The 23870-nt window shown below is 42.3% G+C and overlaps 1 protein-coding gene across 1 annotated transcript in view; it reads right to left on the bottom strand.

The window, feature by feature from the left end:
• UNC5C (unc-5 netrin receptor C) overlaps positions 1 to 23870 on the bottom strand; it is a 483074-nt gene that overhangs the window by 10421 nt on the left and 448783 nt on the right. Inside the window, exons 13-15 of the mRNA XM_019526146.1 lie at positions 20910 to 21143; positions 10512 to 10661; positions 8524 to 8688 (exon numbers count right to left, since the gene is read on the bottom strand). Of these exons, the coding sequence (XP_019381691.1) occupies positions 8524 to 8688; positions 10512 to 10661; positions 20910 to 21143 (549 nt within the window). The remainder of the gene's footprint in view (positions 1 to 8523; positions 8689 to 10511; positions 10662 to 20909; positions 21144 to 23870) is intronic.

The raw sequence follows: 23870 nt of genomic DNA, 5'->3' as shown, positions 1-23870 counted from the left end.
TATATATATGTACGTGGTGTATGTGTATGCATATCTATATGCAGACAAAAGAAAAATCATGAGTTGATGATCTAACATCAATCTGAAGCAGCAAAAAGGCAGTGAATTTAGGCAACACTGCAGCTGAATAGAAAGCCTGTGAATTACGAGGGTCATAAGAAAAGTCAACATTAAATGTAAATTTATTTGTTTTTCTATTTGTTGCTCTGCATAACTGGTTCCTGGAAAGGCCTGTGAAACCTGGTAAGAACTATCTCAAGAACTTTACAATGCTTATTTCAAGTTGTCATCACAAAGTTTTGAGGAAGGCTTGCTTTCATTTGCCTCACACTGTGGTAGCAAGTTGTCTATTTTTAGGTTTTCCTAAACACTAGTAAAGAGTGTATCTCTGGCTAGAATTATTATCAACATGTATTGCTCTTATCTTCTATCCTCTATGTAGTCCATTTAGTATCATGTCTGTTCCATACATGCTTTTTTTCCAAAATGTTACATAAAGACACTTTAAGATAGACACTCCTAAGTGGAACAGTTCTGTGTCATACCAGAATATCCTTGAAGTAGTATGTTTTAAGAAGCATGGATTATGGTCTTTCTAATGTACATACCAGCCAGAGTGTTTGGTAAAAGGCATATGAATTTGATAACATCCATTATGTTGGAGCTAATAATCCTGTAATAGGGATGGTCATCCTGGAATATGGCAGACACTGAATATAAGTTCTTCAGGGCACTGGTGATTGATAGCATAATAGATTTGGTACTTTCTCTCATTTTCCAGGCCAAAACAAATGACTGACATGGACAGAGAACACTGAAAGTCCGACTATAGCTCTGAAGTTGGCTGTTTGCTCTTCCAAAACTCAAGATTATTGTAGGGTGTATATAGATTTTTGTAAGGGGACGCATTGGAAACTGTTTATCTTTTTTTGTGTGAATTAAGGACATTTTTACATGCTGAAGCACCGCAGCGCTGGGCACTTTGAAAAGTGCTCAGCACTGCAACACTTGCAGTTGTATAAGTGCGAAATGCATGTCAGTACTGGTGGCAGCAGTGTGTTTTTGAACTAAAACACCTCAGAGGTGCTTTAGTTCAAAAGCACACCACTGCCATTTTCTGTGCGCTGACATGCATTTCACCGCTTATACAATGGAACACAACGCAGCGCAGTCTGCGTCAGCTTGCATGTAGCGCAGACTCATTTACTCGAGCCTGCTCAGAAGCGCTGGATCTCTAGTGTGTTGCTGAAGAAAAATGTATGTGTATAAATGCCTTAGAGTATTAGAGTTTAGGTCAGGCAAAGACAGAAGATCTCCTTCTCATTCAAATTTCCTTATCCTTCTCATACTTGCATTTATTATCACTTATTATGCAACAGCACCCAGATGACCCAGGGTAGAAGACACTGTATGGATATCTACTGTGAAAGTCCCTTTACCAAGGGGCTCCTTTTTAGAAGAAAAAGACAGGAGAAGGGTAGGTATAGTCCTCTTTGTACAGTATAGGTAGATTACAACTCCAGGGCCAACACATACACCTATCCATTGCAACACCTAACAATTAGGGGCTTGGCTAAAAAAAGTGATTCAAACAGACAGGACTAAGCACCTAAACAGGCTTTGGTGCAATCCAGGCATCTACAGCTGCGCACAAGTATAATTCAAAATACTTTAAAAAGGGAGGGGGAGTTTCCACTGAGTGGTTTGCATCAGCTATTATGAGGTTATATTCTGCATTCTTCTATGTGGAAGAAGTTAGTTAAATCACTGTAAATTTAAGACTGAATGAAACAGGGATGAAGCCAAAATGGGTTTTACTGCATCTGTATTGCTATAGGAGCATGCAGATGTAACAGTTATATCACAGCAGCTTATACTGGCATTCATGTTATAACTGCCTGCACCCTAAGTCACAAAAAACAGTGCAGCTCAACCATGGCTGCAACACCTCTGAGGTGACTAAATACATTTGGTGTAATCTTGGGGGCTTGAAAAGACCAAGGAGGGGTGTAGGCTTAAGGCATCTTCAGAAGCGATTAGTATAAACATTTAGGTGCCTAGGACCCCACATAAGCTCAGCTGAGATTCACATCAGTGCACATAACTGAAAGTCTGCCTATATATCCCTTATCTCTTAAATACTCAGAGGGGACGCTTAACTCATACCAACAGCACCGCTTCCAGGATCTCCCATCTTTTGCCTAAAGCCTAGTGGTTAGAATAGGAAGTTTAATTATTTACAGGCCTAGGACTCAGCTCTTCCACTTCCTGGATAGCTGGCAATTATGGAAAAGTTCACGTTACCACCCACAGTCATTACATGTTGTCTCTCTGGGTCTTTAGTTGGGGGTGGTGCCTAAAGATAGGCCTGAGTCAGATCCCTAAGCTCCAGAAAGGGGCAAGACACAGCTAGCTCTAGAGCCTAGATACCATTCTGCTCAGAACTTAGGTCCCTCAGACCATCCTTTGATGGCACTTGCCTCTGTTAACTCTACAGGGGACTTAGATACTCATCTAATCTTACCTATTTGGATCACTTTCCTGAGACAAAGCACCTATATTATAGGAGCTCCAATGTCAAAACAGAAGGGGAAGAAGTTTAGATCAATCTGTATCTAGGTCCCTCCAAAGAGCAGTTCAGAGAATTCAGAACTGCCTGAAGCTCACCAATAGAAAACACTAAACGTTGGTACCTCTGAACTTATTAGGCACCTAAGTCAAGCCAACAGTGATCCAGTGTTACTCTGCTTAGCAACTGAAAATCTACATCAGCACCTACATACCCTCAATTGGCCTGCAGTGATTCTGTGGTTCAGGAAACCTATATTTTATGTGATTAAGACCCAGATTCAAATCCATCTGTAGGCACCTAAAGAGTACTTAGACAAAATTTAGGCAACTAAGTCAAAAGGAGAAATTCAAATCATTTGTGCTCAGTGACCAGAAAATTATCAGTGTCAAGATGGCCTGAAAACATTCCAAGGTGCTGGGCTCCTAAATTATATATGCCTAAGGGCCAGATTCTAATCAACCTGGTTGGTATCTGAACAAGCTTTAGGCAGAACTTAGGCTCCTACGTGACAAGAAATGCTTGTGCTCTTGGGCATTTGCTATCTGTCTTCATAGTGGGCTTTCTTGTGGGCACTTAGCATTGCTCTAAAGGTAGCTACAGTACATTTGCAGGGAGAGGTTTAGTATTTGCAGAGAAAGTGTGGTGTGCTTTGCCACAATACCTACTCACATGGTGGAAGCCATAATTGGCATTATCATGCCATAATTGAAATACTAAAGCCTACAGGGGAATCTTATTGACCAGGCCAACAACTGAATTTAGTTTTCCCTTTTCCCTCAGACCAGTGCCTTAATCATACAATATTATTTTTCCTCCCATACCTAGAGGCATTCAAGCTCTCTCAATCCTTCCCTCCAGGGTCTTTCTCAATTTAGTTGGAGTAAGGCAAATTATCCTGTTCTTAAAAGGTGTCCTTGCCATTATACTAGTGCAGTAAAAAGAGAGAGAGAGACGATTAACTAATGAATGTGCTAACACAGTTGTGCATGTCAGCTCTCAACATCTAATGCTCCTCCTGCCCCTTATATGGTGGGTGTGAAAATGTCACCATGTACCAACCTCAATGAACAACTCTCATGATCCGTAACTTTGATAATGATAGTATTATTTTCTTACTGCCTTCATCCCCGATGGATGGGATGACACCACAAGACAACGGTATTATTTCTGTTCCTTCTAAATCTATTACCAGATTCTGTTACATGAAGATGATTACAGTGTGTACTTGAGTTTCATTAAAGCTACTACCAGTGCTATGTTAAATTAGAGATTACCTCAATGCAGCACTTATTACAATAATTGTTTATGATAGTTCCTTTACCATCTGTCTTTAACGTTGTGTTGTCCCCAGCTGAATATATAACTACATCCAATAACCAAACAGATGTTATGGGTAATGGCATACATTGTCAGGGCTCTGCAGAACAAGTAACTTTTGATTGTCATCTCACAGTCCTTCCAAAAGTCACCCAGAAACTCCCCCTTCTTATGATTTCATGGTTGAAAGTATGACTGCTCTTTCATATCTGCTAAAATGATGGTTGTAACTGAGTAGCTTCCTCTTAACAATGTAATAATGATGCCTCCTCTATTGTAGCTGTGCCTGGCTAGTCTTGTCCCTGGGGCCAATTCTTTTACAGGGATTTACAGCTGGAATATAGAAAAGGAACTGCAAAATAATTGAGGAAGATGGTAGGGATTTTTTAAGTTAAAAAATAACCAAATTCAATGATTTCTAAAAGGTGTCAGCTTGTCCACTGTGGGAACCTAAGCCCTCTATCCAGCAGATCCAATACAACCACCTTGTTCACATGATTTATTCCTTAGCAGTGGAAGGAAGTAATTTTGGAAGTAGATGATAATTTTTTCTCTGGGCCTTTCAGTCCTTGCCAGCTGGGATGGAATTAGTGCCTTTGCTATTATCCTTTTTCGTGATATTCCTCCACCTGATATAATGACATATAGAGTGCCAATGCCCATATAATCCAGGCTCATTAGAAATCATTAGAAATCAGGCACAAAGGCCTCCAACATTTTCACACAGATCAGTAGCCCCTTGCTGACTTTTTTGGTCACTACAGCCTATTGTGACCAGGACTTGGTAGTGGATTCTCTTTACTATCTCTCAGAGCTACCCAGTTTACACTGATTTATTTATTTGCCTAAGTTGTCAGCTGCTTATGAAGAAACCTCGCTGACATTTCTCCCGTCCATCCGATCTGGAAGGTTCATGCTGCAGCAGAACCATGAAAGAAATCAATTTCATTATCCTGGGGTAACTGACAGAAAGTCTTTAAGTTGCATCAACACTATTTGAAGGATCATGTCTCCACAAAGACTGTATTTTAGTCTCCTTGTCATTTGTTTCTAAGTCTGATCCACCTTCCTTTTCATCAGTTGATGTACGTGCAGCCCAAGCAGAAGGCAGTCATCAAAGGGATAGCCCCCCTCCTCCAAAATTCTGCTCCTTCTGTTGTTGTTGGAGCTTTGCAAGTTATTGAACTTTGCAGACCTGCTGGGCCTGGAAAGTGAAAATGCCATCTAGAGCCAGCAGGGGTGGAGCTGTGCGGCTCAGAGATACGGCTTGCAGAACGGAAAGCGCTGGCGGTTGCTATGGCATCGTGACACTAGGATCATTCCTTATTAATGTCAGTAGGGCCTTTGACTGAAGTTGTTTGTAAGTTGAAAGCCTTGTGAAACTCTGGGAGGAAATGGTGACCGCACTGCAGTGGGCTGTGGGAAAGAGAGAAAAGGGCTGTGTGGGCCAAGGTTGCTGCTTGATGGATGAAGACTCTCCTTGAATATGAGGCAGAAAAACAAGACAGAACAATTTACTTTTCGTGTGTCATTTGCATACTGCATGGGAGACAAACAGTTTAAGTACCTTTCCAAAAAATCAGATTTGTTACAACGGGTGCCCTCACCCCTACCGGGTAACTGAACCTCATCTGCCAGACTAATGTCTACTTCTACACAAGAATCCCTTGCAACTTTATTTACATCAATACTTCACAGCCACTCTCTGACCTAATACCTGGAAAAGTCTTTGATAAGATTATTAGGAATCATATTTGTGTGAGCCCAGCAGGAAAAATAATGCAGCAGGACAACCAGCATGGATTTGTAGCAGGTAGATCATACCTGACTACTCTGATTCCTTTTTAAGACCAGGTCACAAAACACTTAGACCCAGAAGTAGAGGTGGATGTCGTATACTTGAATTTTAGGAAGGCCTTCGATACGGTATCTCATCCTATTCTCATAAATAAATTAAGAAGCTGTGACTTAGATGATTACACAGTCCAGTGGGTGGCAAATTGGCTTGAGGATTGCACCCAGAGAGTGCTAGTGGATAGGTTGGTATCAACCTGGAAGGATGTGGGCAGTGGGGTCCTGCAGGGCTCAGTCCTTGGACCTGTACTCGTCAATGTCTTTATCAGTGACTTGGATGTGGGCATGAAGTGTACTCTGTCCAAGTTTGTGGATAATACTAAATTGTGAAGTGAAATGAACACAGTGGAGGGTAGGGAATGATTGCAGGCAGACCCGGACAGGTTGGAAAAGTGGGCAGGACAAAATAGGATGCAGTTCAACAAGGACAAATGCAGAGTGCTGCACCTAGAGTATAAAAATATCCAGCACACCTACTGGCTGGGAAGTGACCCTCTCAGCAGCACAGCAGTGGAAAGGGTCTCAGAATCATAGAGGACTCCAAGCTGAACATGAGTCGTCAGTGTGACAAAATCATCAGCAAAGCTAACCACACTTTATCATGCATCAGCAGATGCATGACAAAGAGAACCCAGGAGGTGATACTTCCCCTCTATGCGACATTGGTCAGAATGCAGTTGGAGTATTGCGTCCAGTTTTGGGCACCATACTTTAAGAAGAATGTGGATACCCTGCAGATGGTCCAGAGGAGGGCCACTCATATGGTTAAGGGTTTGTAGGCCAAGACCTTTGAGGAGAGAGTAAGGGACTGGGACCTCTTCAGCTTCTGCATTTGATTTTGTGGCCTCCTACAAATTCATTAGGGGGGCGCAGCAAGGAATCAGAGATGCTTTGTTCACCAGGGCGCCTCTTGGGGTAACAAGGAGCAATGGTCACAAGTGGACAGACAGCAGATTTAGGCTAGACATCAGGAAGAACTTCTTTATGTTAAGAGTGGCCACAATTTGGAATGGGCTTCCGATGGAGGTGGTGCTCTCCCCTACCTTGGGGGTCTTCAAGAGAAGGCTGGATAGGCATCTAGCTGGGGTCATCTGACCCCAGCACTCTTTCCTGCCCAGGCAGGGGGTAAGACTCGATGATCTGTTGAGGTGCCTTCTGACCCTAGCATCTATGAATCTATTAATCTAATTCCCTATTTTCTGTTATTGCTAGGAATAATGGTCTCCAAGACAAACAGTAGCATTCTTCCTCTTGTATAATTATTTTCTGAGTTCCTGAGGTCACTTCATGACTTCGATGCTGTGACTCATATGTCATCATTGCTCAAATTATTTTAGGATATGCTGCCCTGTACCCCTAGTTTCAATGACTTGAGACAAGCTCATGAAAATCAGCGTGAATGGTAACTCTCTTCTTGTGTGTGACTCCCTGTGCACTGGCTATGTGCTCCCACTTGCTCACAGTTACTACCAGTGACATTCTGTGAAAGAATTGGCAGTGTCTGACCTTCTCCTTCCTCAGCCTCAATGTATTATTTATTGTTACATCTGAGGGTATTTTTTCTTCTAGGGAAGCACAATCCTTCAAGTCCTAAATTAAGGTGGTCAGAATTATTTTGACCAAATTATTGTCATTGTTGTAATTGCAAGACCTTAGTTAAAGCCAAGTTACTTATGCTTGGCAGTAACAGATGGAAGGCAAGCTTATTGAAGATCTAATATCTGATATTACTGATTTCATAGCAGTTATTGTAGGGTCAGAACAGATTGGTTTGCATTGATACAGCATATTTAGGCTGAGTAGGTGCATCTACATGTGCATCTAAAGTGTCAGCGACTATATGTGTGCAGCATTTACTGTGCAGTAAATTAGGCCTAATACCAACAAAAAAAAATTCTAGATTAACTGTGCAGTACCAGTCAGCCCAGACAGCAGGGGCAGGGGGAATTTCTCTACAAGTAGGATAATTCCCCCCTAGCCCTGTGCCAAGCCAGGCAAGCCCTGCTTGGCACAGGGCTCACAAGGGAGCTGCCCCACAAGCGGGACAATTCCCCACTTGCCCCATGCTGAGGGGCTGGCAGGGAGATGCCTCAGAAGTGACACAGGTCCTCCCATGCTGGAGCCAAAACCTAACACCTTTCCCCCCTGCCAGCCTGGGGCTGGTACCCAAGGGGGCCTGGAGCTCCCCCTGGCTGTTGCAGAGGGCCAGAGCAGGGCTGCAGCAGCCCTGCACTGAACTGCTCCCATCTGGAGCAGTTGTAGATGCATTCCTGGCCATACAGTACTACACAGTAACCTTAATGTGCATTAATTACAAGTGTAGACATGCCCAGTGAGTAGACTGCTGGAGGACCTAGACACTGTATGCTTCATGAGGTAGAACTTCTCCATTTGAGTGGGTGAAAGAAGAAACCACACACAGAAAGGAAAAAGACAAGGCACATTTCCATCATTGCTTTCTTGACTCTTTTAAAGGAAGGTTGCTATCTTCCATAAAAGAGCGTGAAAAGAAAAGCCAGCAAAGCAGTACAGAGAGCCATAAGAGAAGAGAAAAGATGACAGTTAAATCCATCCTTTTACCTAGCCTCAATGAGAAAGAAAAGTACATTCAGCTCTCCTTAGGAAGGAGAAAGATTGGAAAGCCTATAGCCTCCCAACATCAAGAAAGAAAGAAAATTAAAGGATGTACCAAGCACGAATCACTGGGTATGTGGACATGTCAAGAGATGTGTCACCTCCTTTTCCCTCATTGCTTAGTGTGGAGATAGCTGGATCTTTACCTCTGATACCGTACAGTTGAGCTGGAAGATCTGTCCTTCTCCTTCGACCTGCCGTACACAGAGTTTACACACAAGCTCCACCGTGCTCAGGCTGAACCTTTCCAGAGTAAAGGTACAGTGTAGGTTTCTTTGACACCCACTCCAGATGTGGTAAAAGGGAATTTCCTGCAGGAGGAAAAGTAAGGAACAGTTTAAATATGCTCATCAACAGTCATGGTATATCTCATCAGGTTTTCAACTCAGCTCTCAGAAAGCATCAGAAAGTGTGAATATAGCAAATGGACTCACGAGTCTCACGAAGAAGAACTTACCTCTGCCATTCTGAATGGTCACCTACATTCTAGCACTATTCTAAACATTCTGTGACAGGGTGTTGTCCTGAGGCCGATTACTCTGTCAGCCTGCCTGCCTGGCCAGGGCAATCCACCCACCTGTCTCGCCTGCCACACCTTTTGACGTACTTAAGAAGTTGTTTCTAGGAGGGAGGCTACCCTTTTATGCCCTAATACCAAGTAATACATGACTCCAATCGCCCCTATATCATGTCCCAACTTTCAGGTTTTATACTACTATCTTTCACATCTGTGCCCCTCTGGTGCTGGGCTCTGTTCCCTGGTAGCTACACCCTCTTGGCGGTAGGGCTGTCTGCATCCCTGCAGCTGTGCCCTCCTGCTGCCTCTGTCTCTCTCTGTGCCTAACACTGGGCTTTACCCAAATCACTGCTGAGGCCTCCAAACCTCCCCTTATAGCCTCATCCGAGTTCTCTGGTGCAAACGTAAATACAAGCATAAGCCCTAGGCTATAACTTAAACATTATAAGTGACAACCATGCTGTGTCCCCTTAAGGGGACAAACTTCAACCCTTAGTACAGCATGCTCCCCAGCCTAAGTACCTGGGAGGCTCCTAAAGTCTTGCAGCATTGGGTAGCAAAGCAAGCAGCACCAGGTCTCAGGTAGCTTCCTCATGCAGGAGCTCCTTCCCTGGCAGTTGCCAGAGAGTCTTCCTGCAAGCTCCAGCTCTGGACGCATATACCCCCAAACCCTGCCTCCTTCTGGTCATGTGACACTTGTAGGTGCTGCCCAATTACCCCCTTAGGCTGTTACCCCCAGCAACCCACAGCTGTGGAGCTCTGATTAGCCTGCAGAGTTCCCATGGCAGGATGCTTCAGTCTTAAAGGATCAGGCATGTCTTAGTGCCCTGCTACACTCTCCATGAACAAGTGTGCATTGCACTGGAGCCCTAGCAAGTGACGGATGAGATGGAAAGGAAAAAAAGAATTTAATCTTTACTTGATCCTTCAGGGAGGAAAATCCTTAATATATCCAAGGGTGTTCTACTGTTCTCTCTCAAACTTTACAAAGAGATGTGTGTGTTTGTGCACAAGTGTTTTATCCTTTCTTAAGACCAAACCCTAATTGAGTACAAAAGGCCTGGTCACCCTAATATCTCCGTGAAGCCTTCACTTGCCAAGAGTGGGTCCTATTCTAGAAACAGCCAAAAGGGTGCATATATTTTGGCAGTAGCAGCCACTGTGCACAAATACTCAGTTCTAATTCTCACTCTTTTTACACTGAATATTCCTACCTGTAGTGGATTTTCTAATCACACTGACCAAAATTTCTTTCCCAGTGTGTTAAGATGAAATTTTGATTTTCATTTTAAAAAACAAACAAATTCCGGGCTGCTTTGCTCGGTTAGCAATAATGAAGATGGTTAATAGAACCTGAATATTCTACTCCATTGAATTTACTAAAGAAATTAAAACTAGACAATGCATAATACAATGGAGAGGACTGGTATTCAATACAGAAGACTGTATAGGCAGGAATATCAGAGGGCAGAAACCTAAACAGACAGTGTGTATTTAAAAAAAAATATCAGTGTACACTTGTGTACTACTGCATAACTTCAGGCCCTTCTAATGTCTAATGTCCCTTCTAATGGCCCATGCTTGTCCATCACTGTTTAAACAATCTGTAATTCTTACCTGGTATTTAGCAAGCAATTTGCTCTTCCAGAGAGAGTGAGCGATATCATGAATAGACAAACGGAGGTTGTGGGTGCTTCCCTTAAAATGCAGAGCCTTTGGTTCTTCCAGTAACTGTCCTCCCATCTGCCTTTCCAGCTGTAGAACTTCCTGTTATAGACAGAAAGTAGTCACCTTGTGATCACAGACATTATTTACAAATGTGTTATAAAATGGCATGCTGTACTTCTGCTTCTGGAAGATTAACTACTACAGATACAGTCTGTGTAACAGGGAATACAGGCACCCAGACCAACCAACCGACCTATCTATCTGTCTTGTCTGCCTGTCTACCTACCTACTTATTTACTGGAAAGAACAACATCTCAGTGGGTGCATCTACACGAGACACTGACTGTGCAGTAGCTTAAAAATACTGTGCAGTAGCACGTCACAGCACAATATTAATACACTATTGCGCAGTATTATTAGGGTACTGCACAGTAGTGTAACTAAATGACATTTGCTGGCGCTACTGCACAGTAATTCCAGTTACTGCACATTTATTTAGTACTTGATTATATATGTACTAAATAAATGCACAGAAACCCCTGCACAGTACTGTTTCATGTAGATGTGCCCAATATGCACGTACATAATGATAGGAACCTCATTTGTACTAGGCTGCCTAAGCAAAATCACATACAGCACTCCTAATACTATACATTGGCATTCCAAAAGCACAAACATGGCCTGCATTAGCCAGCAGAACTTCACACATGTATATTTCCATCTGGAAAATGCAGCATTACATGATGTGCTGGGTCCCATATGAGGCTTGCTTAATTGCTGTGAGATTCAAAGCCTGTGCGTAGAAGTAGCCCTTGCATATTGATCAAGTGTCACCTTGGACAGTTTGCCCCCCTGAAAAGCCTTTTAATAGCATCCTTTATATTTTCCCTTAAAGAGCCCCTATATAAGAAGATGCGATCCCATTAGCTCACATCAGATAAGTACTACTGGCCAATCAGATTTTGGCCTGTTTTAAAACATACTATGAAGCAGGATATGCAAAAGAAATGATACACCTTCAGAGGGCTATTTTGCAAACAAAATACTTGTGAAAACAAATGCAAAACATGAGAGAGAACAGTGCTAGAGAAGGATGTACTTAAGTATAAAAGTGCAGGTCATACAGTGACTGATGAGACTGAAAAGGCCGTTGCTCTGCTACAGAAAAGTATAAAATATGCTTAGGACTATTAACATGCATGGTGGATAGTGAATCTCCTCATCATCTCAGCATATTACCACAATGATATTCAGGCCAACTGAAGCATGCATGAAAGACAAAAGTATTTATGTTCTTTTCCTATATAAACACAGCCAGAAAGACAATCACACACAGGCATAATCATTACCATACATACAAAATACTTCATGCATGCAGAGACATACACACACACACAGTTCCATGTGCCAGACAGAGACTTTGGAAATTAAGAACAGAAAGTAAAGTCCAGAGAAACTGAAGTTGCTGCCACATCAACAGTGAGGCCTAATGAGCTACTGTTGAACACGTTCAGTATCTAGTTAACATAATAGAGAAAGCCAATGTCCCCAACGAACCTGGCACCTGACAAATTCTAAAGCTAAAATGATGTTTGTTCATAACCCATTAGAAGAAAAGAAACATAATTAGAAACCTTTTAGATTAAGGTTTTGCCAATCAATCAGTTCCAGCTTCTTTCCAGTGCACCCTAATTACCTCATCAAGATGTCTAAAGAGCAATCGATAGTAATTATCTGATTACTATAGATCTTCATTAAGTCCAAATTATCTCCCTGGGATGCCTACAAGAAGATTCATGGTATTCCATGAGGTAATTGGACCTACCCATGTAATCAAACAAACATACTGTACTGGTGTATAGATTTAAACAACAGACATTGTGCGTATCGAGCAGCCTGGAGAGCACGTATCTACTTTCTGCAACATTTGAGTTGTGACAACAGAAGGAACTGCAAGTGTTCAGTAGTAGTAAAAATAGAAAATATAACAGATATAGGTGTGGAACTTTAGGCATTCAAGTATAAAATGTTAGTCTTAAAGTATGATGTGTGTGTATGTGAAGAGAAAAACCATGTGTAAGCTTCCATTTAAAAAGGATTTGGGTAAAATGAATGCTAATAGATAGAAATAGAAAATTAATGATAGGTTCACTAAGTTCATCACCTAACTTTCAGAACGCTGATCCAGGCATGCCTCTTGGCCTTAAGACTTTATCCATTCTACTTTTATGGTCTCTTTGTCTGCCTAGTGTACACTACAATGCCCTTCTAAGATAGTGACGGCCTTTCAGGTTGCAATGACCTTCTAACCTGAAAGATACTTTTACCCAGCAAGGACTCTCCAGCAAACACCACAGATTGTGTATTTGAATGAGCCACACAAACACCCTGCAATAACCTACCACAATACAAAAAGAAAATTCTCACAAATCACACGTCTCTGGTTGTTTTATACCATTACATACTGGAACCTAGAAGAAGGATCATCAAGCAATTACATCCTATAATAAAAAATAGATTGGAGGGAAATATTCCCAAATCCCCCACTCTGGGCCTTTAAGCAACACCCAAACCTGGGCCAAGCTCCCCTCCAATCAACAGACTCCAGATGGACCACAACCAGGCCTCAACAATAAATGCACAACCTGTTAAGCCATTTCCAGCTTTGCAACAGCGAATGCTCCTCATGACAAAATCATAAAATTCCACGGATCCCACATATGTACATCACAGAACATGGTATGTCTCATCCAGTCTACCAGAGTCCCTCACGGAAACTATGTGAGTGAAACTAGACAGGAACTACGCATCAAAATGAACTCTCTCACAGAAAAAAGACAGGGTCTTCATAAAGTCTGTGTGCACTTTCAAATGTTAATACGTTAATATCTTAGGTTGTAGGTATGATAGAAACAATCTGTAAATGGCATTTAAAAGCAAATTTATTAAAGTTTTAGGATAACTAGAGTACACAATGCTAGACTTCATAAGTAAGAACAAATTTAGATTAGACATCAGGAAGAACTTCTTTATGGTAAGGGTGACTAGAATCCAGAATGGGCTTCCAGGGGAGGTGGTGCTCTTCCATACCTTGGAGGTCTTTAAGAGGACACTGGACAAGCACCAGGCTGGGGTCATTTGACCCCAGCGCTCTTTCCTGCCCAGGGCAGGGGGTCAGACTCAATGATCTACCAAGGTCCCTTCCGACCCTAAAAATCTATGAAATCTATGAAATCTATGAAATTTATTCTTAAATAAGATGGAGCTCCATGCCACTATGCTCTGAATGTACGACAGTTCCTAAATGACGTTTTCCCAGAGAAGTGGATAGGCAGATGTGGATCAATTGCTTGGCCACCTCGTTCACTGGACCTGTCACCGTTGGACTTCTTTTTATGGGGGCATGTTAAAAGTGTAGTTTACTTGTCAAAACCATATTCTTTGGTGGAACTTAGGGCTAGGATCACCAATGCAATTAGTGCAGTAACTCAAGAGCAACTGAGAAACATTTTCAAGGAGTTGGAAGATCAGATTGAGCATTGTATCATGATGGATGGTGGCTATGTTGAAGTCTAGCATTGTGTACTGTAGTTGTCCAAAAACTCTAATAAATTTGCTTTTAAAATGCCATTTGCAGATTGTTTCTATTATACCTACAACCTAAGTTATTGAAGTTTAAAAGTGCACAATGACTTTATGAAGACCCTGTATAAAGGAGAAAGATACACAGACACTGGTAGAAGCACTGTTTTCACAGAACACATGCTCCCTCTCCAATCTCACAATTCTCATGCTGAAAGGGATTTACAAAACACCTCCAGAAGACAAACCTGGAAACAGAAATTTATAACTCTACAAGGCAATAAAAATCTGAACTTATAACAGGCAATGGATTCATGGCTTGTTACAACTTAGCAAATACTGCCAATAATTTCCCTGAACTTCACAGGTAGTAGCTGCCCCCTTCTTGAATGGTTTTGCTCTGTTACTGACTAGATTGCATGTTCTATTGCACCTTTTTTGTCTTATAATGGCTCCTGTTAGTGCCTCTTCATTCGTACTTCACAGCCCTCCTGCATTCCTCCAAACAGACTATTTGAATTTGTCTGGACTCTGTTCTCTGATATGTAGCTCAGCCTTCATTTTCTTCTCTAGCTCAGACTTGAGGAAGGTCAGAGCTCTCCCAAATATACAACTCGTCCAATAAAAGATATCACAAAAATCATTCTCTCTCAGACATTTCTTTGCCCACAAATACTGCAACAACATTCCAACTTATCCAGCAGAAGAAACACAAGGCATGGGCTTGTCCCTTTTTAGTTCCAAACCTTGGCCATGTAGCGTGCCCTTCCACTGAAGAATTAATTCCCACCTTACTGTAGAAGAACAGTCATGATGCCAGCAACAGGACATTATCTCATGCCCTTATAAGTAAGGGCCTAGTAACATTCGTCTTTCAATAACAGCTCTAATTCAGTGAGCTCAGACAGACCATGTAGGTGAGGTAATTGCTACCATTATTCTGAAGTTGTCTCTTAATTAAAGGCACACTAAGAACCAATAACATTTAATATATGCTTTTTTTTGCTTCTGAAAGATCTGATTTACTTTTCTCAATTAGATGAAGGAATTGTGCATAAACTTAAACTCAAACAATGTAAAATAATCTGCTCTGAGAAATCCAAATATCACACAGAGACAGAGGGACTGGAGTAAAAACAGATCTGTTAACTGTGATCTGCTTCATTGATCTAGTGTGACAGAAGACTTGTGGATCAGTCTCTCCAGCGACTGATTGAGCTCAGATATTACCGCAATAAAGCCATATGAGTACATGATGGATAGATGGATAATTAGAAACAAAGCACTACTGCTCAAACTTTTCTATATTGTGACCCTACATAACAACAGAAAAATTAAAGGGCACTTACCCATCTAATCACAAAGAAACAGATGGTAATTATGAAGCCCCTGAAACCTCTTTGCAGCCCCCAAGAGTCACAACTTCCTGCCTGAGAACATGTAGCATGAAGAAAACTGCACTACTGATCGGTGTTAAAGCAAGAGTAAGCAATTCTGCTTCACAAACGCAGAGAAGAGAAACAAGCAGGCTTCACAATAACCATACCATTATTTATGACAAGTCATTAGACTCTCTTACAGTACCAAAGGCTTAGTTGATTCTGGAGAGAGAGCTTACTCTGCACGATTACAGGGGAAAGCCTGTTGGAGCATACAGCATATGCTTATATAGCAACCACTCAACTTCCTTTGGTGGTTGCTAGTAAGGGTATAGCAAGTGTCAGACTACCTCTTCTTTATAAATAATAATGGAATGCATTTGATTGCCTATTAAAATAAATGCATAACCTCATCAAAGGCTATGCCAAACTTCAGATGTCTCAATGTGAAAACAATTGCCTTATTCATCAAGTCAGAGCAATTGGTCTATTGACACAATCTTGGCTCTCAACAAAAGGTGTAAGGAGAAAAAAATAGATGATCTTACCCTTTCGTCCCCAAATCCCAACCCTTTTATTTGCTACTCAACTCACATTTAATATAACATAATTTCAGTCACACCGCTGTGAAGGATGCGGGTTCAACAACCTCTCCCCAGGGAAGCTAAGGAATTCCACCCTGTATCTCAAATGTGGCTACCACTGTTCTCAGATTCCCAAGCCACAAATTGTTTTTTAGACTTGAGATTTTTTAAAATCTGTCAAAGCTCTGAGCTGCCCTTATTCCCACCCTCCAACTTTTCACCCCATCCATTAAGGTACCAGGAAACAACTGCCATCTTTCCCATTATGTTCTAAAATCCCCTCTTATTATTTACACTGTCACAGAGCCAAAGGGCCTCAGTCATGCACTTGGGGCCCACTATGCCAGGCACTGTTCAAATATGGATAAAAAACATAAAATTTTTCTGCAGCCCAACAGTGATGCTCATCAGTTGGCCATAAGAGCTGCCATAAGCAACACATTCCCAGTCCCATCATTCTACAGTGCAAGAGACTGGAGTCCAAACTCAAATTTAGGTCTCAGAGATGGCAGTACAAAATGATAGCATCAACCCAAGTGTACAACATGTAGTTTAGTCATTTAATGACTTTTATTTCTACTTGTGGTAGAACATTGCAGCAATGGGGCCTTGTCACATAGGGCCTTGTCAGATCTATGAATGCTATAAATCTTATTGTATTCATTTAGAAGCTAGCCCATTTTTCTCTTATATAACCTCTTTATTTTTGAGGAAGCTGATTCATAGAGTTTAAGGCCAGGAGATTGTTTAGGAGTCTTAACTCCTATATATCATAGCCCTTTAAATTTAATGCAGTTAACACTGCGCTAAGTCTAATAAATTAAGTTTACTACTGGATAATTTTGGTTTGGTTAAAGCGCACCTTCCACAATGGGATACATTCTTGAGCTGAAGACATCAAGATTAGGGACAGAAATTACACATAGACTGGTATATGTGATGGGAAACCAGTTCAAATCTGTAACACAACAGGGCTAGGGACAGACATTAGACAAACTGGTTTAAGTGATCAGAACCCTGCAACAGAACAGACATTCTGTGCACATAAACCAGTTTGAAAATAACTGGAACTGGTTTGAGATAAACCTGGTTGAATATAGTATCAGACTTAACTGATTTGTGTGAAACCGGTTTACGCAATGTCTGTTTTAGACCCCTTCCTGGTTTAAATTAAACAAGAGTCCCCCAGAATCCCAGATGTTTTGCAGTCCTGGGCAGGGCTCTCTGTTCCACAGCAGGGCTGCCCCACCTCTCTGCTCCCTTGCTGGAGCTCTGGCAGAGACTGCAGGCACAGTGGCATCTCCCTGGCTTCCTCCTGAGCCCCTCTCACCACTCGCTGATCAAGCAGGAATTCCCCCCTCCCCTCTCCCACAGGATGGGCCATAGCCAGAATGTGGTATGCTAGCTAATGTTGAGAGGTGTCTGTGTAAGGCAGACAGCACAAAGGTAGACAGGACAGTGTCCGCTTAGTGCTTTTTGGAACTAATCAACAGGTAGCTGGTAATGTCCCTCTGTTCCTTCCTGGGAAAAAGTTGTTCAAGAAGAGCTTGAACTAATGAGAGGCTTTTGTTTGTTTTGATGGGGTGCTAAATGCTATGTTACTCCCTGTGTAACTTCCTGCTGTGTAACTAAATGCCGTGTAACTCCCTGCTAGTTCCCTAGCTGATCAGGAGCAGCGAGGGGTGGAGACAATCTCTCCCTAATCAGAGCATCCTCCTGGGGCCTGGCCAAGCCCCTCCCCGCCCCCCCCCCAGCTCAGCACTGTGGAAAGGTAGGGAGGGATGCTTTAGAGTCCCACTGGTTTCTAGTCAGAGCCAGTGCAGGCATTTGCCTGCATTTCTTCAGTCCAGAAAAAATGTCTGTATGGTTACAAACTGGCTCAGTCTAGCCAGGTTAAACTAACCTGCAAAGACTGAATCATTTCAGGCTCAGACTTTTAAAATGTCTGTCCCTAGCCCAGAAGTTCAGTGCACATAAACCACTTTCAAAATGGCTGGAACCATTTGACGATAAACCTGTATGGATATAGTATCAGACTTAACTGATTAAATCAGTTTATTAACTTCTGTTCCAGATCCCCTCCAGATTCAAGTTAACTCATAGTCCCCCCGCATCCCAGGATGCTTTGCACATCCCCTGCAACCCCTCCCTCACAGGGTGGATGTGCTGGCCTTGCCCAGGCTGTTTGCTGTAGCCAAGCAGGGAGGCATGTTCTAGCACCCTCCAGCTTTTGGCTTGAGCCACTGCAGGCATGTGGCTGCATTTCCAGGATTAAAAGTGAATGCCTGTTTACTTGCTTATCAGATCAATCTACACAGCTTAGACTAACCTGCAAAGATTGAATTGAATCAGCCTCAGGCTTTTTGACTGGAAAATGAAGTGCTTATCTTTTGTACGAGAAAGTAGGAGAAAGCAGGAAATACCATTGTATTTTTGGGGAGGGCACAGAGCATATGGGTGCTTCAGCCACCATAACTTCTGGCAGCAAAAGCAGACACCACAAGAAAGCTGCTAGTGTGTATGGCTTCATGTCTGTATGGTTTCTGGTGGCTCCCATTTGACTCTATGTGACTCCATTGTCATGTGCTACAGGCAAAGTAGACCCTGGGGCTGGAATCAGATGGGCGGGCACGTGTGGTCTGTGCACTACAAACCTCTTTGCAGCACCACAAACCACACACATTGCACATTAAACTGTGTGTGGTGCTGCTAATTTGCAGTGTTGGAGGCGGGAAAAAATTGCTACCAGGATTTACCATTTCCTGGCTGGCTGGGGTGCAGTGTACCTCAGGACAGGGAAGCAGGCAGCCCTGAACTGGCTGCTCCACTGTTTCTGTGTGCTTCAGCATGGGGGTTCCATTAAGCAGCTCCTGCATGGAGGCACATGGACCACCCCCACACACTGAGGCACCCTGCACCCCAGTCAGCCAGGGACTGCATTAGTTCAGTCCAGAAGAAATACCTGTATGGGAGTGGCTGGCTTGGGTGCGGGGTGTCTCAGTGTGGGAACTGTAGTATGCGGACATGGAGGAGTTGCCTGCTTCCCCATCTCCATGTGTCACTCCTTGGCTGGCTGGGGTCCCAGCCAGCACCCCCTGGACTGTGTGCCCCAGCCAGCACCCCCTTGCAGCACATGAAGCAGTGGGACAATGAGTCCCAGGAGTTGACAGTAGGCACAGAAGTGTCAAAATGTGACCTCTGCCAGCTGCTGGGTGGTGGCATAAGCCTTTTTTCAGTTAGAGAGATTAGTCTGATGGCAGAAAGCACGAGAGAGATCCTGATACGGGGTCTAATGCAATAAACCTCTGAATGTAGAAATACTGAAAATGTTCATGGTGAAGGACAGTAGTAAAGACAAGGCCTATTTGAATTCATCTTTGACTGCTCAAGTCTTCTACTCTGAAACTCATAGCAGCATTCAAAAAAACCCAGTGCTTGCTTCAGGTTGCTTTGAATTACTTATGTTCATCTCAGGTCTCAACAAATATATAGAAAATCCCACATGTACCCAAAGAAGTCCAGGCATAAAAGGGACCTTAGCTTTTGAAAGATGGTGCTTGGTATAGAAGCCCCTCTTCCCAATTTTGGGGAAAATCATACTGAGATAAGGACAATTGAAGTCCTGGCAAACCATAATTCTCTATACCAGGCTCCAAGACTGTTGAAACAAAGCCCAATGCTGAGCAGCCACCCATGGAAAGCTATTCTTTCCTCTACCCTTCAGCCCATCACTTTGCTGAAATGGTGGGACCTATAGAAAGGGCTCTCAGTACCCAAGTGGCAGAGATACTAAACTGTAATACCCTAAAATATATGACACCAAAAAGTATTTGATATAAAAATGGAATGTACCAGTGACAATGAAACTCAGTGCTCTGAGAAATACAAACATTTCCCAGGCAGTTTACATACACAGACATGTCTAAGGCTTGTTCCCCAAGTAAAGTCATTAAGAATCATCTTCTGTACGCAACATAAAAATGACAGTGCATAGATACTGGCAGTGCAGGTACTTAGCATCAAGCTTGTTTACAGAAAATCTTACAATAACGTACAGAAAATCTTTGTATAACTTGCATTCATACAAAGATACTCATGAATTAATATATTGATTAAAATGACCACCCACCCATCATAGGCTATGCATTTATATGCACAAAAATTTATAAATACAAATACAGTGTGTGTGTATGCTCTTAAGTATGCAGGGAGCACACTTACTTATATATGTGCTGGTATTATATGCAGCAAGAGTTAGGTATATATAGCTGTAAAAAGCAACAGCTTTGGTTTATTTCAATTGCAAATTCCCAGCACAAAAATGCACACAAAAAGGTATAATAAAGCAATATAAGAGCAGGCAGTGATTAACAACCCAGAAGCTTCTTTTATCATTATCAACTATTTACAAAGAGGCATTTATACATTTCCTCATCTCTGGGGAGCTGGCACTTAGCATTAAAAATACATGAATAACGAATGAAGCCCTGGTGCACCTTATGGCCTTTTAATAATGCAAAAATCTCAGAATTCAGGTTATGATACAGGTAAACAAAGGAACAAAGAATGATGGGTGGAAAATAGTTCAGCATTTGAGTGGAATCATTATGCAAAGGACAACTTGTGGGTTTTTTTCCTTTTTCTTTCTATAAAATAGTGGCTTGTTGTCAAGCTCTTCCCCTAATCAAAAAATATAGACTAGGGAATAGAAATTACAATAAACAGCACACTACTGAAGGGTCTATTCACTGCTATTACTGCGATCCAGACACCTCTAGCTGATTAAAGAGGGAGGCCATTACCTTAAGGGCATCCTGAGTGTCATCCAGGCAGTAGACTCGGATGCTGTATTCCAGTGATGAGCAGGACACTGGCCCAAAGATGGCCAGTTTGAGCCGCTTTGCTGCTGCTTTTGTGATCGACTGTCCCACCAAGGCATAGGTGCTGAGTGTTTCTGTCAGGATATGGCAAGCTTCTGAGTCCAGCTGAATATAGCATGGGGTCGTGAAGTTTTCTTCCCCAACAACCACCACATCCTAAGGGGTAAACAGGCACAGTTAGCACTTTAGAGAACCCACAGGACTGAGGACTGAGCAAGGATGGCCAAAGTTTACTCCAAGACAGGGCCTTGACTGCAGAATAACATTGCTAGCCTTAGTTCAATGTCACAGAAGTTGCTCTAAATCTTTCCCTCTTACTCAACACTTAAAATTTTCCTACTTCTAGCTTTCTCTCTGGGTAGGAACAGGGAGAGGAAACTGAGCGCTGGGGGCTTGTTCCATCTAGTTAATGCATCATTATTTTTGGTACTGCATGTTGCTGCTCTTAAAATGATGGGCAGAGCTGAGCAAATAATGAAAAGTATCGCTACTATTTTGTAAGAAAAATGTAATGCAAATTGTTGAAATAACCTTTTGATGAATATTATGTGACCAGCTCTAGTCATATGCATTCTACGAATTATTTAAGATAATATGAATCTTCATAATCAGTACTGGCTAGAACTCAGACAGAAGAGGTAACTTCAATGATAGCTGAGTCACCGTACATAGAGTACCACCTGTTGCTTCAACTGTAAATCAGTATAATCTTCCATTACAAGGCTGCAGGGCAAAGGCAAAATACGTGCAAACCAAACACATACAGAATATTTTAACCAACTATTTCCTTGTGCTTAGCATAAAAGAACACTTTGGTTAAGTTCCTCATTCACCACAGTACTGTATAGTCCTGATCATGCAGCAAGATGTTTTAACTGGAAAAAATGTAGCAGCAATAATAGACAGGGCTACTGCAAAGGCAGACAATGCCTTTGTACTGTCTGCCTTTGGGATGCACAGGGCTCTGTAGAATTCTTCCACCTTATCTCAGCTGCCTTGAGGTGAGGAGAATACCACTTGCAGTGGGGTGAGAAGCCAGGTTGGGAACAGATTCAGGACCTCTGGCTGAGGAAGGATGAATGCAGGATATCTGCAAAGGTTACATAATCTTTCTCAATAGCAAGAGTGAAATATGTAGTGGTGATTACACACCCCTTACTTGCCATGTCATGAAAATTTATGCTGTCCAGGGCACAAAGTGCTAGCCAATGGCAATCCAAGCATCTGTTAGAGGGGGTTAGAGATGGAAGAATTGTTCCAGAAGAGAGCAGAAGAGAAGACTCACTGTGCTAAAAGACCTGGTGGACTCTGCAGATGGTATATAGGCACTAGTCTGGAGTCAGCATGGGCACCTCCAGCAGAGCAACTGTGCTTTCAAGGGCAGGAGTGGAATGGAGGAAAAGTCAAGGGGGTGCCAGTAATGAACAGAAACCAAATAAGAAACATACATATAGTGCCAAGAGATACTCCATCAGGGTGCATACTGACTGACTACATGTACAATCCCAGTGGGGTGAGAGCTAGTACCACAGGCAGGGTGACAAAAAGGAGAATTCTTTCAAGGATAACCCTGAAAATGGTGCTCTTGCTGCTGTCAGCCCAGATGTCTTTTCAGTTATGATTTCCTCATTAAAACCTACTCAGAGGAGAAAGGTGCAGGGTGCCAAATTAAATATAGGAGACAAGCACAGGTGGCAGCAGCATTATAAGCTTTGTCAAGAGCAAGCAAGCCTGCCAAGAACAGGGACAGGGGAGAAGGATTTTGACAATGAACAAAGCTTGTAGGAAGCTGCTTTTTCTCCTGATAAGATGATGAAAATCTTGGGAAAGGGTCATCCTACCACTGCCTTACAATGGGATTCAGGCACCTCAATACTACCAGCACTGATTTCAAGCCTCCCATCAAGTTCATCAATGTGCGCTTTGGCCTACTTCTTTAAGAGCCTGTAATGTTGCCTTCTGATTTCTTGCTTCAGAACAGGTGGCAGTGACACACTAGGACTCTCAGTAGTGGGTTGCACCTCTGAGAATAACAAGGAAAAGACAGAGACTATCTTCAAGATTAAATTGCCTCACTTATCTAGGTTGTAAAGCTGCAGATTGTTTTGCAGTAGTTAGCAGCTGTTGATCCACTGAAAACAGTACAAATTAGGGAAGTATGAACCAGCTAGGAAAACAGCTTCCCTTTTCTAAAACTTTACAGGAACTAAACTTCAGTAGCATTCAGTAGATACTACTGAAGCTTTTCCCTTGTCCTCCTTCCCACTTCACTTCAACTTTGTTGCCAGCCAGGATTGAAGTGCCAAAATCACACAGGGAAGGTTATTATTCTACTGTATTTAGCCAAACCAGAAGCAGGAGGCATTAAAAAAAACTCCCAAGAATACACATCTTTATAAAACTGCTAGCCAAATCTGCACCTGTTCTCCATTAAGGAGTGAAGGGACAGCTGCAACAGGTAGTGTATAGTTTGCCTGCCACTGAACTGGAATCTCCAAATGGCATTTATATTTACAATTTTGAAGATCTAGCACAGAGTTTTAACATAAGAGGAAGACCACAGTTTTAGAAACCAGTCATTATAGCTCATATATAGTACCAAATACCCTTTATCAGCATGCATGCATCACTGTAGTGTCATGAGCTCTTTCTTTATTGTAGGGTATCTTCAATGGTTGGTAGATGGAGAAAAGTATGTTGGCAAAAATTCAAAGTGAGTGCTCTAATTCCATCCCTGCTGACCAAGTGCACATACATGAAATTGGACCAGTACTAAGGCAATCAGGGGTACTGCTCATGGTGGGGTGGGGAGGAATAGAACAGATTGAGGAAGACAGATAAAGGAGATATAAAAAGGCAGGGAACTTTCCTTGAAGATTCTTG

The sequence above is a fragment of the Gavialis gangeticus genome, unplaced genomic scaffold, assembly GCF_001723915.1.
Source record: "Gavialis gangeticus isolate Ggan-Ray unplaced genomic scaffold, GavGan_comp1, whole genome shotgun sequence".
In the NCBI taxonomy this organism is placed as follows: Eukaryota; Metazoa; Chordata; order Crocodylia; family Gavialidae; genus Gavialis; species Gavialis gangeticus.
Note: the sequence above shows the minus strand (reverse complement) of the source record. Positions and strands in the feature narration are given on the sequence as shown.